Source organism: Schistocerca gregaria, chromosome 2, assembly GCF_023897955.1.
Source record: "Schistocerca gregaria isolate iqSchGreg1 chromosome 2, iqSchGreg1.2, whole genome shotgun sequence".
Lineage (NCBI taxonomy): Eukaryota > Metazoa > Arthropoda > Insecta > Orthoptera > Acrididae > Schistocerca > Schistocerca gregaria.
In genome coordinates this window covers 89654181-89671122 of record NC_064921.1, presented here as the reverse complement: position 1 = coordinate 89671122, position 16942 = coordinate 89654181, and the positions used below count along the sequence as shown (strand labels likewise).

The 16942-nt window shown below is 38.0% G+C and overlaps 1 protein-coding gene across 2 annotated transcripts in view; it reads right to left on the bottom strand.

The window, feature by feature from the left end:
* LOC126336392 (guanine nucleotide exchange protein smcr8b-like) overlaps positions 1-16627 on the bottom strand; it is a 103833-nt gene extending 87206 nt beyond the window's left edge. Inside the window, exons 1-2 of one of the 2 annotated variants that reach the window (XM_050000067.1) lie at positions 16476-16627; positions 9562-9717 (exon numbers count right to left, since the gene is read on the bottom strand). In XM_050000067.1, the coding sequence (XP_049856024.1) occupies positions 9562-9687 (126 nt within the window). In that variant the 5' untranslated portion in view covers positions 9688-9717; positions 16476-16627. The remainder of the gene's footprint in view (positions 1-9561; positions 9718-16475) is intronic. The other variant, XM_050000068.1, reaches the window with a different exon arrangement.
* Positions 16628-16942: the final 315 nt, after the last annotated feature.

Genomic DNA, 16942 nt, shown 5'->3' with positions numbered 1-16942 from the left:
TTCACGAACTCAAACAGGGGTCCCTGAAGGGAAAGCAATGCTCTTTTCATGAGGTACTACTGAGGAAATTTAGAGAACTGGCATTTGTGGCCAACTGCAGATCAATTCTACTGTCACCAATGTACATTTTGCTTAAGGAACACGAAGATAAGATGAGAGAAATTAGGCCTCATATGTTGGCTAGTAGACAGTCATTTTTTCCTCAGTCTATTTGCAAGTCAAACAGGAAAGGAAACGACTAGTAGTGGTGTATGGTAGCCTCTGCGATGGACCACATATAATTAACTCCATGTACTAAAATACTACCAATTTAAATTCAAATTCCAGCCATATTCTGAATGAGCTACAACTATCTCTTCGATTTTTTTTTTTTTTTTGTGTCAGTCACTAAGAAGGCACATGTGGCAACAGGTATTACAACTCACAGATGTCAATCAAAATTGTTGAAGACATTGCAAGTGGCATTTTATTATTAATGTCAGAGGATCTTGAATCCAATTTGTCTCTACATTGGACATAACAACAGAAACATTGTTGTTAGTTAAAGCATCTATCTGATGTTTTCCCTGGGAGGGGGGGATGAAAGATGCTACAAACCAATGAAGCAGAACAAAAAACTGGTTAAAAAGTGCCATATTTGGAGCATAACTAATAGGGTAGTCAGTACAATTGCTATGTGGTTATTAAAGAACAGATTAATGCTCAACTGCAAGAAATTGCAGTGCACTGTAACATTCAACATCTTGTGCAGAGACAATGCTGCTATCTTTATTATAAAATAACATCCACTACATTTGACATCAGAATGAAAAGGCTTGTTTACATTGCTTTCACTTTACTATCTTCTGTTGTAGCATACTTTGCATCAACTCTGTGCATCGGATAAGAAAATTGCTTGCCTAGAAAAAGGCACTCAGGCAGTTCTGCAGTGTCAGCTACTGAACTACACAGGGGCTGTTGTGTAGGTGTCTCAGAATTCTATCTCTATCATCACCATATGTATGCTTAGTCGTAAGAATCATTGTTGACAACATTCATTCAGCGTTGGACTTGGTGACCTAGTGGTAAAGCACATGCTTGGAGACTGAGAGGTTGCAGCTTGAATCCTGGTTGAAACAGTATATTTTTCTGTCTGCCTTTAACTTGCCCTTCACCTCTAAATAATGTGAAGATTTGCCAGGAATGACATGTGGTTCAGAATCCGGTTAAACTGTAGGTCTGCTTCTGTTGGGAGGATTATTGGGGTTGGTTAGGGACACAAAAGTCTTTGAGAAGGAGTTCAATGTCTTTCAACATGTACCAGGCCATTGATCTATACGAACTTATTCTTCTTTCTTTCTTTGTTATGACCAATTAAAGAGCACATTTGAACTTGTTACTTTGATCTGGTGGTTTTGTTTTCTTCTTCTCTTACCAAAATCTCTTCATGAATTATCTGTGTTGTTTCCTGCATATGCCTGTCCATTGTTTCCCAGAGATCTTTATAGCTTTCTCTGTGAATGTGTGATCAACAAGATGGTATCTTCCGTAGTGTTCATTTCTCATAAGTCCTGTTTAGTTTCTTCTAATCAAGAGATTTTTGCATTTTTGAATTTCTTATATTGAGTACAAACCTTTTTAGTTAACCTAGTGTTATCTGTTCCACAGATGTGACCACAAACTTCAACTATCTCCTATGATTGCATCAGCGAACTTGTCTACAGGTGTGTATAGGGCAGCAGTTTTTCTTTTAACCCATGTGGCATTTACATTAATCTCACTGTGAATTTTTTTGAGAAATTTTCGCCCTCCCTTTCCAATTTCATCAATTTTTGACTGAGACCACAAAAATTATTATTATTATTATTATTATTATTATTATTATTATTATTATTCCCCAGTGAAGATACAACAGAAAAATAATTTGTACTTGAATAACTCTTCCTGTAAGTTTTGTAAAGAAAGGTATGGACTATTCAGCAGGTTTCATTTTCAATGGACTTCAAGCAGAACTGAGACAAACTTAGTAATAAACCACAAGTCTTCAAATCGACGTTGGGAGGTTTCCTTGCTCGACACACCTTCTATTCTGCACGGGAGTTCCTTGCAACACTCTCTCACAATTTCTTTCATGCTTTACTAATTCTTTAGTTTCTTTTGTTTATCAATTTTGCTATCAGTATTTTGTAAAGTGTGTACTGATATGTTCCGCAGTTAAGCAGCTTTACTTCCATGGTCCCATGGAACCTGATAACAGAATAAATGGAACAGCCACATTCTGAGTACCATATCTAAATCTTTGGACAAACTTACTTTATTTCTTTCCTTTTACCTTGAACCTAGAGTGTTATCTATTCACATACTTCATTTCCTCTTTAGGCAGTAAATAAGATGTAGACTTTTGTCACAGAGTCTCACTTTATAAATGTCAACTGCTTTTTATTGAAGTGACAATTATACCAATTACAACCACTATTCAATAATGCACTAATATGAATTTAATCAATCTTGAAATACCGAAGAACTAGAAGAAGGCAAGAACCCAAAGCAGTACAAAGCCTAACAATTTGCATAATTTTATAAGAATGAAGGCAGTTATTGATACAAGTGTCTGTGACACAGTGGTAAGTTTGAAGGTAGCTTGGTATGGTGATCCTCACAAGATCTTGCTACAGAAATCAATGAATGAAATTTTATTACCACAGAAGACAGTGTAATCTGGAGTACAGCAGTTATCACCATCCAGCATTACTCATTGCAAGGCACCCGGAAGGCGATTCAATCTCATTGGCTGTCGACATTTGGTGGAGGCAGATGTCAACAACAATTCTAGACTGGGTAGCTTCCTGGAAGGACCTGCATTATGTACTGTTGTCAAATAACTACTGCTCAAAATGCAAACAGATGTTCCACAGCAAGTGGCACCTGACACTAAAAACACTGTCATGCCTTTTCTGATGAAAATGTAATAGACTGAGACAAAAGCTGTAGACAGGCAATCTGCTTATTAAAAATTTAATTACTGAGATTTACATTTAAAATGGAAGAAGGGAAAAGTATTAAGAAGGCAAAATATCATCATTCATTCTCATTCAGTGTTTGTTGCGGCCATGAATTTCCCAAATTATGTTGTGTTTCAACAAGAGCCTTTTTTTTTTACACTCATATTCAGAAAAAAATGTAACACCTTGACCAACTAGAGACAGGGCATTCATATTCACGGGACATGTACAGTACTACATTCTGCAAAAATGATTAGCATCTGAAACATGCTGGCTGGTGGGTTCAAGGTCAACATTGACATAGCAGCGTAATACCAACTGCTGGTAACGTGTGCCTGCCACTCTCGTTGTTGCTACAAACCAAGGGTAATGGAACTGTATGACTTGAGCAGACATGGAGGATGCCTTACAGATGTATGCATGAAACTAAGTCAAATGAGTGAGTTTGAAAGAGGGCACATAATTGGCATAAGAGAAGTGATGCATCGATCTGGGAAACTGCTGCTCGTGCGGGACGAAGTGTTTCGGCAGTGCAACGAGTGTGTGCAGAATAGCTCACAAAAGGCTATAAAACACAATGAGATGGGTCAAGCTGCAAAACCTAGACTCCCCCCCCCCCCCTCCCGAAAAGATCGACACCTCATCGGAACGGCATTGCAGGAGATATCTGTGTCCTTTTGAGTTCTAGTGGAACAGTGTAACACATCGTACACTATCAGGGATGACACTCCATCACTATTCATTCATTACAGCATGGGTTAAGTGCACATAGTCCACTTTTCCACCACCTTTGATGAATGTACCTTCCACAAATTTGCAGAAACATGATAGATGGCAATGGTGTATGGAATGACATCACTGGTGGAGGAATGGTTTCAGAAAGGGTTTTCAGATGTATCCAGGTTCTTTTTGTGTGAAAATGATGGCTGCATTCTGGATCACCACAGACATGGAGAGTGGCATCACAATGACTGCATTTGCATTAGACATATAGTGCCCACTCAAGGCCTTATGGTGCGGCATGCAGTTGGTGCATGTTCAGAACATTATTACCAGTGTGACCTATGTGAATGCATCCTGTGACCTGTACAAACATCCTTTCTGCACAACACCCCAGATGTCATTTTTCAGCAAGACAAAACATGACCATACAGCAAGACAAAACATGACCATACAGCAAGACAAAACATGACCATATGTTGCCGCATGAACACATGCCTTTGTGGTGTCACAGGATGTCAGCCATTTGTCCGAGCCTGCCAGATCACCAGACTTGTCACCAATCAAAATGTGTGGGATATGATGAAACGACAGGTGCAGATGAACTTTGGAACTAGTTGAATGCAGCAAGTATAGTTATATCACAGGGCGCCGTTCTTGCCTTGTACGCGTCAATAATGGCGTCAAGCATGAAACAAGTTATCAGAGCCCATGGTGGACTCTGTGCCTACTAGGCCACAGGACACATGCTAAACCGAGGTGACTAAAATGCTAATCATTTCTACAGAACAAATACTAATGGACATGTCCTGTGAATATGAACGTCCTATCTCAAGTCGTTCAAGGTGTTATGTTTCTTCTCAATATGGGTGTACTTTAGTTGCAACAATAGTATTTTCACTTCTAGCACCTGAAATCTAGCTACAGCATCTGCATAATCATCAACTTAAATTAGAGTCTCTAAAAGCTTTTAGCACATATACTGCAACTTGTAAGGAAATGAAAATGTAGCATCTATTTTTGGCATATGAGCATGCGCTTTTTGGGTTACATACGTCAGTAAGCAAAAATGGAACCCTTACACAATTAATTTGTCATCTGTCTGTCAGGACACCTCTCTCAGAGGTACAGGTATAGGTATTAAGTTGGAATTTATGCCAAATACTAGTGTCTACAGTCTCTCGATGGCATAAAAAATTCAAGCTTCTAAGTCAATGCAATCGGAAGGTATGGTCACTCATGACACACATTTTCAGTCACAAACTCACTCATCAAAATCTACAGATTAACTACCTATATACATCGCTCAGTTGGTAGAGCACTTGCCCGCGAAAGGCAAAGGTCCCGAGTTCGAGTCTCGGTCCGGCACACAGTTTTAATCTGCCAGGAAGTTTCTTTACCTATATACACAATTACACTAGTACAGAACCCTCAGGGTGTGAATCCTACTCACATTTGAGTGGTTTTCGTTATTGTCCAGCACACAAATTTAAAAGTTTGTCATGATACATGCTTAAAGATGAAATTCCTAGCAAAAGAGAAAAAAAGGGAAATTAAAAAACAACTATTGGAGATAAAATAATAAATAAGAGAATAAATAGTTTTTATTCTCTATAGTAACAGCTTTCTGAATGGAATATTTTATTTTGCAGAAATTTCAACAGTTTTCAACGAAAAAGTCTCTGGATTTCTTTTCTTTGGCATTATTTAAAATTTCAGCAAATGATTGTTTCTGTTCAGAAGTAAAAACATTTTCTCCCCAGTGCACAGAATGTCGGAACGCTTCTCTGATTTAAAGTGTTTCTTGACACTATTTTTCTTTTCCAACTCACTGATTTCAAGTCTGTAGCATGTAAGCACCAACAGCACAGCACAGCCCTTTTGTGGGCCATACGACCCATACATGTCAATGTTACAGACTATTGTTGATAAAACAGTGTGTCTCTGAGTTTAGTGATATTTTAAGTTATTTGTGTAACCACTCTTTTATCAGTGCAACATTTCCTGAATGGTTGAAATATGCGGAAATTAAGCCTTTGTATAAAAAACGAGATAAAGATATATCATCAAAGTTCTGTCCAATTTCAGTTTTGCCCATATTCTCAAAAACTTTAGAAAAGATAATATACAATCACCTTCTTAACCAACTGACCACAAAATACTATCCAAGTCACAATTCGGATTTCAATTGGATTCCGATACTGATAACACTATCTGCACACACAGTGAGAATGTACTTAATTCATTTGTCATTAAATTACAGGCTACTGGTATGTTTTGTGATCTGTCAAAAGCATTTGACTGTCTAAATTACAATATCCTTTTAAGTGAATTAGGATATTATGGTATAACAGGAAACACTGCAAAGCGGTTCAAATCTTATATCTCTGACAGAAAACAAAGAGTGTCAATAGGCAAGAGAGATGCATTAAGCTATAGACATCATTCAACCAGGAACTATAATATGTGGTGTCCCCCAAGGTTCCATCTTAAGGCCCTTCCTTTTTCTTATGTATATCAATGACCTTTGCACCAGAAACATTGCCAGATACCACACTGTTTTGTTTTCACATGATATAAACATTGCAATAAATAGTAAATCAAATGAAGTTCTCATGGACATTAATAAATGGTTCCTAGCCAACTGTCTGTCACCAAACATTGAAAAAACATACCATATGCAATTCAGAACTTGTAAAAGGTTTCCTGCCTCTATATGCCTATAATGTGATGGCAAGCAGATATAAAAAGTTGACAGTGTTAAATTCTTGGGATTACAGCTTGATAATAAAGTTAACCGGGAGGAGCACACCACAAAACTGCTGAAGCTTCTGAGCAACTCTCTATTTTGCTACATGAATGTTGTCACACAAAGGCAATAAAAACTAAAATAGCTAGTGCACTAGGCTTACTTTCATTCCATAATATCATATGGGATTATTTTCTGGGGTCATTTAAACATATAATACATATTATTTGTGGTGTGAACTCAAGAATGTCCTGCAGAGAGTTGTTTGAGGAACTGGGGATACTAACTACTGTTTCCCAGTATATTTATTCCTTAATGAAATTTGTCATTAAAAATATACCTCTTCCCCCACCCCAAACAAACAGCTCGCGGAATCAGCACCAGAAATAAGAACAATCTCACAAAGATTTAATGTCATTTACTTTGGTTCAGAAAGCTATTCAGCAATTTTCAACATGCTACCAGCCATAAAAAGTTTAACTAATAATAAAGTTCAGTTTGAGAAGAGTCTAAAGGATTTATTGCTGGACAACTCCTTCTACTCTAGTGATGAATTTCTTAGCAGAACTGACTGATGCATATATGTTGTTATATCACACAATGTGAATATTGTGTAGAACCTGTCCTCCTGTAAAAATTTTTAGTAGTAAGGTGATCCTTGTAAATATGTGTGGTAATTTTTTTTATTTTTTTATTTGATGATGCCTGGCTACAATAGCCTAAGAATTATCATGTGCACTTAAGTGTATTGGACATTTAACAATTCAGTGACAAGTTTTTATATCCTTTTAAACGTAGGGCAATTTCATTTTGGATCTGTGGAAATTACATCAGCATATCTCTTCTTATTTTGTTAATATTTATTGTGTTTCTTGTTTTCTGACATGTTCCACATCCCAGAGGATCTCCTCGCTATGGATAAATTGGAATGAAAAGTTCATCTGATCTAATGTAAAGATGGAACTGACAACATACTTAAATTGGAAGTAGAATTGAAAATAATCCTATTCACACTATACAGGATGACACTGCACGCGGTCACTACACTGTGGACACTATAACATAACAGGCAGCAGCTACCGTAAACAAACAAAAACTTCACACACTCAATAGATGAGCAGTGGTGCAGGGGAACAAGTCCAGCCTTCCCCTCACAGGTCGGCCAGCCTATGCCCATATGATGTATTTCTGCGAAAGCAGAACTGAGATGCAGTTTGTTGATCCCTTCTGGTGTTTTGAGAGTCATACTTGAACCCCTTGATGGGTCAGGAATAGTCTTTTCATTCATTTTAAAACATGAAAAGAAAATAATGTGTTATACACAATGCAAAGCAAAGCAGAGTGAATAAATATTTTGTAATGGCTACCACACAATTGTCTGCCGAGGCTGGCAACATCATTAATGTGGTAATCCTGGGATGACCTCTGTTGGTATCTTACACACCCATAGTTCAAAACACTCCACACGTAAAACTGCCAATTAATAAGTCCACAATTTTTATATACTGCCTTTAGGTAGCAAAAAATGTACACAATTCTTTGTTCTCAGTCCTACAGTTAATTTCTACTTTGCCCTACTCAGTATGTATGGAGACCGTTCAACCACCCACCATTTCACACGCATCCTCAATACAACTTATGAGTGCATTGATATGTCATTGTACATGTGCATAGGTGTGCTCTTTATATTGCAAACATGACCTTACACATATTATATTTCAAAATTGGACAGCACTATATGTTGTCTAATATCAGTAACCAAAACCTGGTTACTTTTTCAATATTTATATGCAGACAATTAAGCTATTTCAAACTATCTCTGACAAAATATTTCATTTGTACACAATTTGCTATGAAACAGCATTTATTACATAAAATTGCATCTTCAGGTGAATGTGCTTCTGTGTTTGCATTTATCGCAAATGCGAATTTTTCAGCCCCCTAGCAATTTATAAACTAAATAGGTAGACAGAAAGAACAAATACACTCAAATTCTTGGCATTCATAAGCCTTTATTCTATATAAAAAAAGAAGAAATAACTTATAGGATAAAGAGTGTTTAAAAATTGAACATGAAAGATTTTCCCTGATACCAGTAACAGGAAACAAATTGTGACAAACTGGGACTCATATTTATGCTAAGAATAAGTATAAGAAAGGTAGTTCAAGGTGTAAAGAGACTAAATGAAAACACGAGAATCTGGCAGAGTGGTTACAAATCACAATATAGAGAAGAGGAGACAAAGCCCATAATTATCAAATATTGATAAATATAATTACTAATTTTTGTAATTTTCAAGCTGGTCTCTCTCCTCTGACCCAGATAAATAATGGAATCACTGTAGGTTACAAATAATAGTGTATGTTCTTATTCTCTCAAAGAATTCACTTATGTAGATTTTTTCTGCAAATTGTGTTGATACTTTATATGATTGATGTATAGTTGTTACATTACCTTCTTTTGGTTATTTGTGTTTTAATTAGTGTGGCTTTTTTAACCTTACTGGAGCAAAAGGTTTTATGTTATATCCCATTTCTATTCTCTCACTGCTGACTGGGAAGTAGCCATCAAAGTATGTTTCTCTACATTCACTTTGTTATATTTACAGTTTGCAATTAATTTTTTTAATATCAGCTTGTAAATGTTCAATATTCAGATTCCTTTTGTGAGGAGCAATACCAAAAATACAAATATAGAAAAAAAGAAATATGCGGTGAAAGAATAACAAAACCATCAAAGATTAAAACTAAGATTAAGCATGAATTGTTTTGAGAAAAGGAACTCATGGTCATCAGTATCTATTTTTAATTGTCTCTCTGTCAAGTTTGATGGTCTAATGGTACAGCACGTGACTGGAAACCCCTAGGTCACAGGATCTATCACAAAATGAGTACCTAAACAGTATTTTATGTTTTGGCAGTCAAATGGAAGATACCTAATTATGAACATAAAATAAAACACATAATGTATAAAAAACAAATAAACAAACAAACAAACAAACACACACACACACACACACACACACACACACACACACACACACACACACACAAAACCTAAAAAGTTGTACAATAAGCTCTATTGCAATCTGGAATTACTATGATACCTACATCTGGATTAAACATGTGTTGTTCCTTATTCTCCTCACATATCATTTCATGAGATATGTGCATTTTACTGTTTTCAAAATATGCCTTGTACCCAAAGGCAACAGGATCAGCATGTATTTCTGCCATTTAGTACCAGGTACTTGAATGAAGGCCTTCCTATGAACAGAAAGTAACAGAATTGTCTACAGAGTTAGAATAGCTACTGAAAAAAATCACTAGTGTAAACAAACATTAACATACATAAACATAAAAGTTGCTATTTGTAACTCTATTGTTGTTGTCATCATCATTATTATTATTTTTATTTCTAACATCTAATAAGATGAATATACACAAATAAAAAGCTTAACACTTTTGCACTGCCTTAATTCCTAATATCTGTTTCCACCTGCTTCAGTTATTTTCATTACTACTCACTCTTTCAAAAGATTAAGAAAGCTGAAATGAGGTCTGTAAGGTAACTGAATTGATATATTAGCCTGACATTATTACGAATATACAAGGCTACTATTCACTCGTTTCCAAAGTTCTAAATTTTTTTGCAAGTGTTACATGAACAAATATCACTGAAGAATGAATGGAACAATAAACTCACCGAATTTGCACTGCACCCATCAGTTCATGTTCTGAGTGCAGTGCCTTGACTAATGGCAACAAAGCAAGAAAAAAGTTTTTGTACGGTGGATGGAATATGCGAGATCTTTATCTGTTATACAACAGCGCTGCATGCATTCAGAACGAATTATGGAAAAGTATCATCATATAAATAATAGGTTCTGGCACATGAAAGACATTCACTGAAGGTTATTGTCTTCCATGCAATGTCACACACAAAGCTGTATGCCCTTTGCCTCCTAGGTCCCCTAACCTAACACCTTGTGCCTTTTTCCTTTGGGGTTCATTAGGAATAGTGTTTATGTTCCCCCACTGAACAGAACACTGAAACAGCTCAGATAATGTATCAACGCTACTGTGATGAGCATTGACAGGATGTTACTGCATAAGGTAAGAAAGGAACATGACTACCACATGGACATGTGTCATATGGCCAAAGGAGCATTCATAAAACATTTTTAGGGTTCAAAATCCAAACTCTGTGAGTTCATTGTTCTATTCATGCATTAAGTATATTCTTTCATGCAGTACTTTGGAAAATTTAGAGCTCTGAAATGAATGAATCATTTATAGTAGCCCCTTACTGTCGCTAAACAGGTGAGGTCCAGATTATAAAACCTAACAGTATATCCTTCTATGGGGTGATCATTTTTCAAGGAACATATAAGACACGCTGGAGGTAGATTTAAATATGAAACTGTAATTACTGTATACCATATCCAATCCTTGAAGTGCTGGTGAAAAAAGAAAAAAAGAAATACATCCTTATCAACATGTAGATGCAATTTTCAAAAATTTAGACATTTCTCTGAAAACGCTTAGATTGGTTGAATTCTTGCTCACTGCTGCACACTGAAGACAAATGGGCAAGTAACTAATTTGAACAATGTATGGCACATGAAGGTGATGACAAGGAATATACAGTGTATCGAATACTCAGCCATGATGCTGGAAATGACAGGAATCTGTAGAATTATTTTGTATGATTGTAAACTGAATTTGGGTAAGAGATAGTGACTAGAGAGCTTGTATTTGCAACTTACTTCTTTTTATGACATTGATTTATGTTTATTTAATGAATTTAAGTAGGAAAGAAATTTCTTTGTAAAGGAACATCTATTGTGGTCCCCAAGATGATCCACAACCAAGGAAAAAATGTTGTGGATTCAAATACCAGATGAAGCGGATGCCTTGCATGCCTATAATCACATGTGTACTCTTGGGGCTGGATCAGCAGTTATCTATATCATATTACACAACATGTTTTCTGACAGAAAGGTCTGAAATTGTGGATGCTCAAACTGATGAACTGAGTGCCTGGAGAAGTCCAATTTTCATTGCAGGTCACACCGTGACTCTCCCAGAAATTCAACTGGTCTCCCATACCACTGTGCTTTTATAATGAGAAGGAATAAGAAGCTGAAGTAGGCAACTGCCTAACCTTTTTGGAGTAGAAGAAGAAAAAAATCTGCATAAATGAGTAATGGCTGGCAGATCTGTGTGATCAGATCTGCAAGACCCTATTTGTCTACTGCTTCATTAGGCACCAGATATGAAAAGCATGTTGTAACCCAATGACACACACAAATATTGTCCTTATTGTAGAGGAAATGGCCTTTTAGCACATAACTGCCAGAAACTTTGTGCAAGGGTTTTTTAATTATTCCATATGGGATCTGAACCATTTCTGTTCCACTATACTGCAGGAGGCCTTTTAGTGATAACATGTTATCTTTTCTTTGCAAGCCATCTTTCCACCAAGTTGATGAGCTTGTAGTTGAGATGCATTTATTCGAGAGAGTTGCTGGCTCCCTCAGGCAGATCAGCTCAATATACCACAGTCCAATGGTTCATGCCTACAGGTTTGATATATTTTTTCACCTGATTTGCCCTCGGGTACAACGATAAGGCTGCAAAACCCACTCCTTGCCTTGCAGCTGTGATGGCGCATTGTTAGCATTACTTTCTATAGCCACTCATTGTTCCACTTTGAGCATACTCGCTGATTCATTCAGTGACAACGATTTTCAACTGCATGAACATGTACAGGACTGTAATGCAGTTGTCATTTCTTTTGAATGGCCAGCTACACAGCTCAGTAAGGCAACTGCCTCCATTTGAAACACACCAGGAAAGTGGCACGTTAAATATTAACTTTCTCTGTGTGCTGTTATGGTTAATTATTAAGCTACTAGTACTAGGATGGACAGAATGTGTCCACAGCATGCAGACAAAGGAGAAGTGGGTCACAGTTAGTGAACAGCTGAACATGCTTTTGGCTGGTTACACATCTTCAGACTGCTGCCCAGGTGTTGCTTGTTTTTCTCACGGACTCTGCTGCCGAAGTATCTTACAGCATACCCATGAAGGGGTTCTGCCGATACTGCAATATGTTCACGTTGCTCAAGGTGCAGATTCAATGTGGAGGTTAGCCATCTGGCCCCACCCATTCACCCTGTGAGTGGACACTCCTTCAGCAGGATCGGAACAGGCACGCGGGGATAGGGGTTTGCTAGTCATTGGAAGCTCCAATATTTGGCACTTACAGAGCCCCTTAGGGACATAGCATCCATAGCAGGATGCTATGTGGTAATCCCGTACGCATGCTGTAGTCGCTCTAGCAGCACGCGCATATGGGTAGGACCCACCCCTATAACTACCCACCGTGCCATTGCACAAGACATCATGCTGTTGCTAAATAGTCATCATGGCACTCAGTATAGTAATATTTTATCAATTTGTTGCACCCTTGAGCCCCTGGTTCTCGATGTACATCTAGTGGTTGATGACGTCAACGGTCAGAGATTAAGGCAGCAAAGTTAAAGTTCTTCTACATTGCAAGCAGTATGGGACTTAGTCTCTGAAAAATTAATTTGTTAATAAGTTCGTTATTTGTCAGTATAGCTGGCTGATACTCAGACACTTGATTATTAGTAACTGTAGATTATTAGTAACATTACACAATGAGATGAAAAGAAATGACACTTTTATTCAAAAACAATAATGACACTGAAGTCGCCACAACTTATGATACAATATTGCAGTGCCTATGTTATTCTGACTACAAAGCAAAGTACTTTTTGACAACAATGAATGTCCAAATGAACAGGCACTGTGGTGACTACAGACATTATGAAATAGTTTAAATGAATCGCAATTGCGAATGTGGACTACCATTGCCTGCAGAATGGAATGACGACAACGAAAATTTGTGCAGGACTGGGACTCGAACCCCGATTTCCCACCTATCATGAGCAGTCGCCTCATTTGGCTATTCATGCATGACTCACAGCCAGACTCAAAGTTCCATATGTCGTCAACTACGCGTCTACAACCTGTACTCAATACATCCAAAATGTATATTCCCGTACAGGTCAAACATTTTATTTGAAAGTCACTTGCCCGGTATCAGCAGATAAATATGATATTGCAGTACCTATGTTACTCTGATCACAATGCAAAGTTGCTTAGGACATGCATGCATGGTTCTTAAAAGGGTGTGTTATCGCCACGGACAGCAATTCATGCTCTACAACATGCTGAACAGAAGGGTGGTAAGGAGTTCTTGGAAGGGTGTTCCATTCCTCCACCAGCACAGTTCAGTTGACAACTGCTGGAGGGTCAATGGCACATTTGAACATACTGCAATACTTCTCCCCAATGCATCTCTAATGTGCTCTATGGGATTTAAGTTGGTGGAACAGGCAGGTCAGTACATTCGCTGAATATCCTCATCTTCCAAGAGCTCCTCATGTGCACCGGTTCATATGGTCACACATTGTCATTCATGAAAATGAAGTCAGAGCTGAATGCACTCTTGAAAAGGTGCACATGGTGAAGAAATGTTTATAGATTCGGAGGTCAGTAACCATGCAACAATATGCCTTACCACACCCTTACACCTAGACCATCAAAACTATCATGTTCAGCAACATTCTAGGATGCATTACGTGTTCCCACTTCTCATCATATGGAGGTGCATCTGCAATCACTACTCAGATTCTCACTCAAGAAGATCACGCAACTCCAGTTCCTATGCTCTTGGTATGACTGCAAATGGTGTGATCAATGAGCAGGTGTTTAATGGAACACGACATACTGGCCGTTGGGCAGACCACCCCCATGCTGTCACTGTTCCCCAGTGGAGAAAACCATTCCACAGCCCACACAAGAATATGAAAAACATAGTCTGCTAAATGGTTCAAATGACTCTAAGCACTATGGGACTTAGCATCTGAGGGCATCAGTTCCCTACACATAGAACTACTTAAACCTTACTAACCTAAGGACACCACACACATCCATGCCCGAGGCAGGATTCAAACCTGCGACCATAGCAGTCACAGGGTTCTGGCCTGAAGCGCCTCATAGTCTGCTATGATTACAGTATTAACGAGTCATAACTGGAACTGACCAATGCAGAAGAGCTTCTGTGAAGTTTGGAAGGTAGGAGATGAGGTACTGGCAGAATTGAAGCTGTGGGAGGTGGATCGTGAGTCGTGATTGGGTGGCTCATGTGGTAGAGCACTTGCCTGCCAAAGACAAAGGTCCCGAGTTCGAGTCTCGGTTTGGCACACAGTTTTAATCTGCTGGGATGTTTCATATCAGTGCACACTCCGCTGCGGAGTGAAAATCTCATCTTGGAAACGTCCCCCAGCCTGTGGCTATGCCATGTCTCCACATATCCTTTCTCCCAGGAGTGCTAGTTCTGCAAGGATTGCAGAAGGGCTTCTGTGAAGTTCAGAAGGTAGGAGATGAGGTACTTGCAGAACTGAAGTTGTGAGGATGGGTCGTGAGTCATGCTTGGGTAGCTCAGTTGGTAGAGCACTTGCCCACGAAAGGCAAAGGTCCCAAGTTCGAGTCTTGGTCTGACACACAGTTTTAATCTGCCAGGAAGTTTCATATCAGCGCACACTCCACTACAGAGTGAAAATCTCATTCTGGAATTCCCCATCCTGTTCGTGTGACATGCTTTCTTTTTTAGCAGATCATTTTGTACAAATTTAAACACCAGTTTCGTACTAGTTTCACCACTAACCTCACAGCAGAAAAATAAGATCATTTAGAGGTTCAGCAAATAATTGAGTTTATTCCCATGATGCACTTTTTGTACCATGCCATAGACTGCCCAGAGAAAATATCTATGCAAATTCCAATCTTTATCTAAAATTAAAGCCATCATACAACCAGGGGTGTATGTTTTAATGTCATTTCTGTATAAGTTTGATAATTTGTACTACTCGTTACACTCTTCCCTTTCAGTTATACAAATGAGCTGACTTTGTAGCCAGATACTATGACATATTACTATGACCTACTGGCTGCCTGGTATGTATCTGTATAGCAAAAATCAAAACAAACAATGGAAAAAAATCTAGGATGGAATGTAACAATATTATGAAAAGGATGGTTGCTACTCATCATATAGCAGAGCTGCTGAGTCGCAGATAAGAACAACAAAAAGGCTGTCAGAGAGTGAGCTCTTTCATCCAACTAGAAACCTTCATCAGAGAAGGGAAAAACACACACACACACACACACACACACACACACACGTGTGTGTGTGTGTGTGTGTGTGTGTGTGTGTGTGTGTGTGTGTGTGTGTGTGTGAGAGAGAGAGAGAGAGAGAGAGAGAGAGAGAGAGAGAGAGAGAGAGAGCGCATGCGTGCTTAATTTAAACCATCAAACACAAACTGATGGCACAGGGAAGAGATGAACAAGGCAAAGTGAAAGCACAGAAAAGGAAGTCGAAATTCATTGCGAAAAAAAATAAAACCCACAAGTTTTACTGGTTCAGCATCATCAGCCGGGGCAAACACATGTAAAAAAATATAATTATAGTGTTTTTGCGTTAACTCTGAATGAATTTTACAAGCAACGTTTCACTTACACTAATCATAGCTTCGAATAATAATTTTTACACAAGGTGCTCGACTAATTTTAACTCTTAACGCCAAAAGGAGTTAAACTCTTAGTTGTATGTAACACATGTGGGAAAGAAAGGATATGTACATTGTTATAATTGAATGAGCGTTCATCCAATTTGCACAGCACACGGAGGTGGTCACACAAATGTAAGTATTACGTATTGCACTCCTCCTAAAATTTCAAGAAGAGCGTAAACGTTCATCTATCCGTCTTAAGGCGACTACAGTTACTGTGTCACTAAATGAAATAAAACGTACTCAAATTATTATTTACCCGTCCACAGATGAATATAAACTTCGTGCAACGCGTAATAACAAGACGTGCAAACAATATTATATAACTTGCACCTATGAGTAACTATTTCTACTTACATGTGTATTCCAGTTACATAAACGTCAAATCACAATATTTACATATAGTACAGTCTGTTTTGTTTCACTCTGGCCTGCGATGTTACTGTGTACAAAGTTATTAGAACAACCAATGTTTTTAAAGTGGCTTTTGACCTGAAGCCTTCGACCATAAATATAACCCCTATGGTTGAAGCCTGAAGCCTATACGGCCATCTATCTGGAGTTTACGGAAGAAGGTTACGTTTATCAAGGAATTTCATTGTTAATTTTAAAACTACAATGTGACTTTGATGAAAGAGAGTTTCTAATGGTTGATGACATCGAATAAGTTGTTGTATGAAATCGATTTGCTGGTTTGCATCCAAAAAAGTGATTGAATCCCATTGTTATTCCGCCACATTCACAATAATTGGTTACTTACAGCCCGAGAATTTGGCTATGGTTTGCTGGAAAGTGTATTCGGTGAAGATGGTTAAGGAATAATC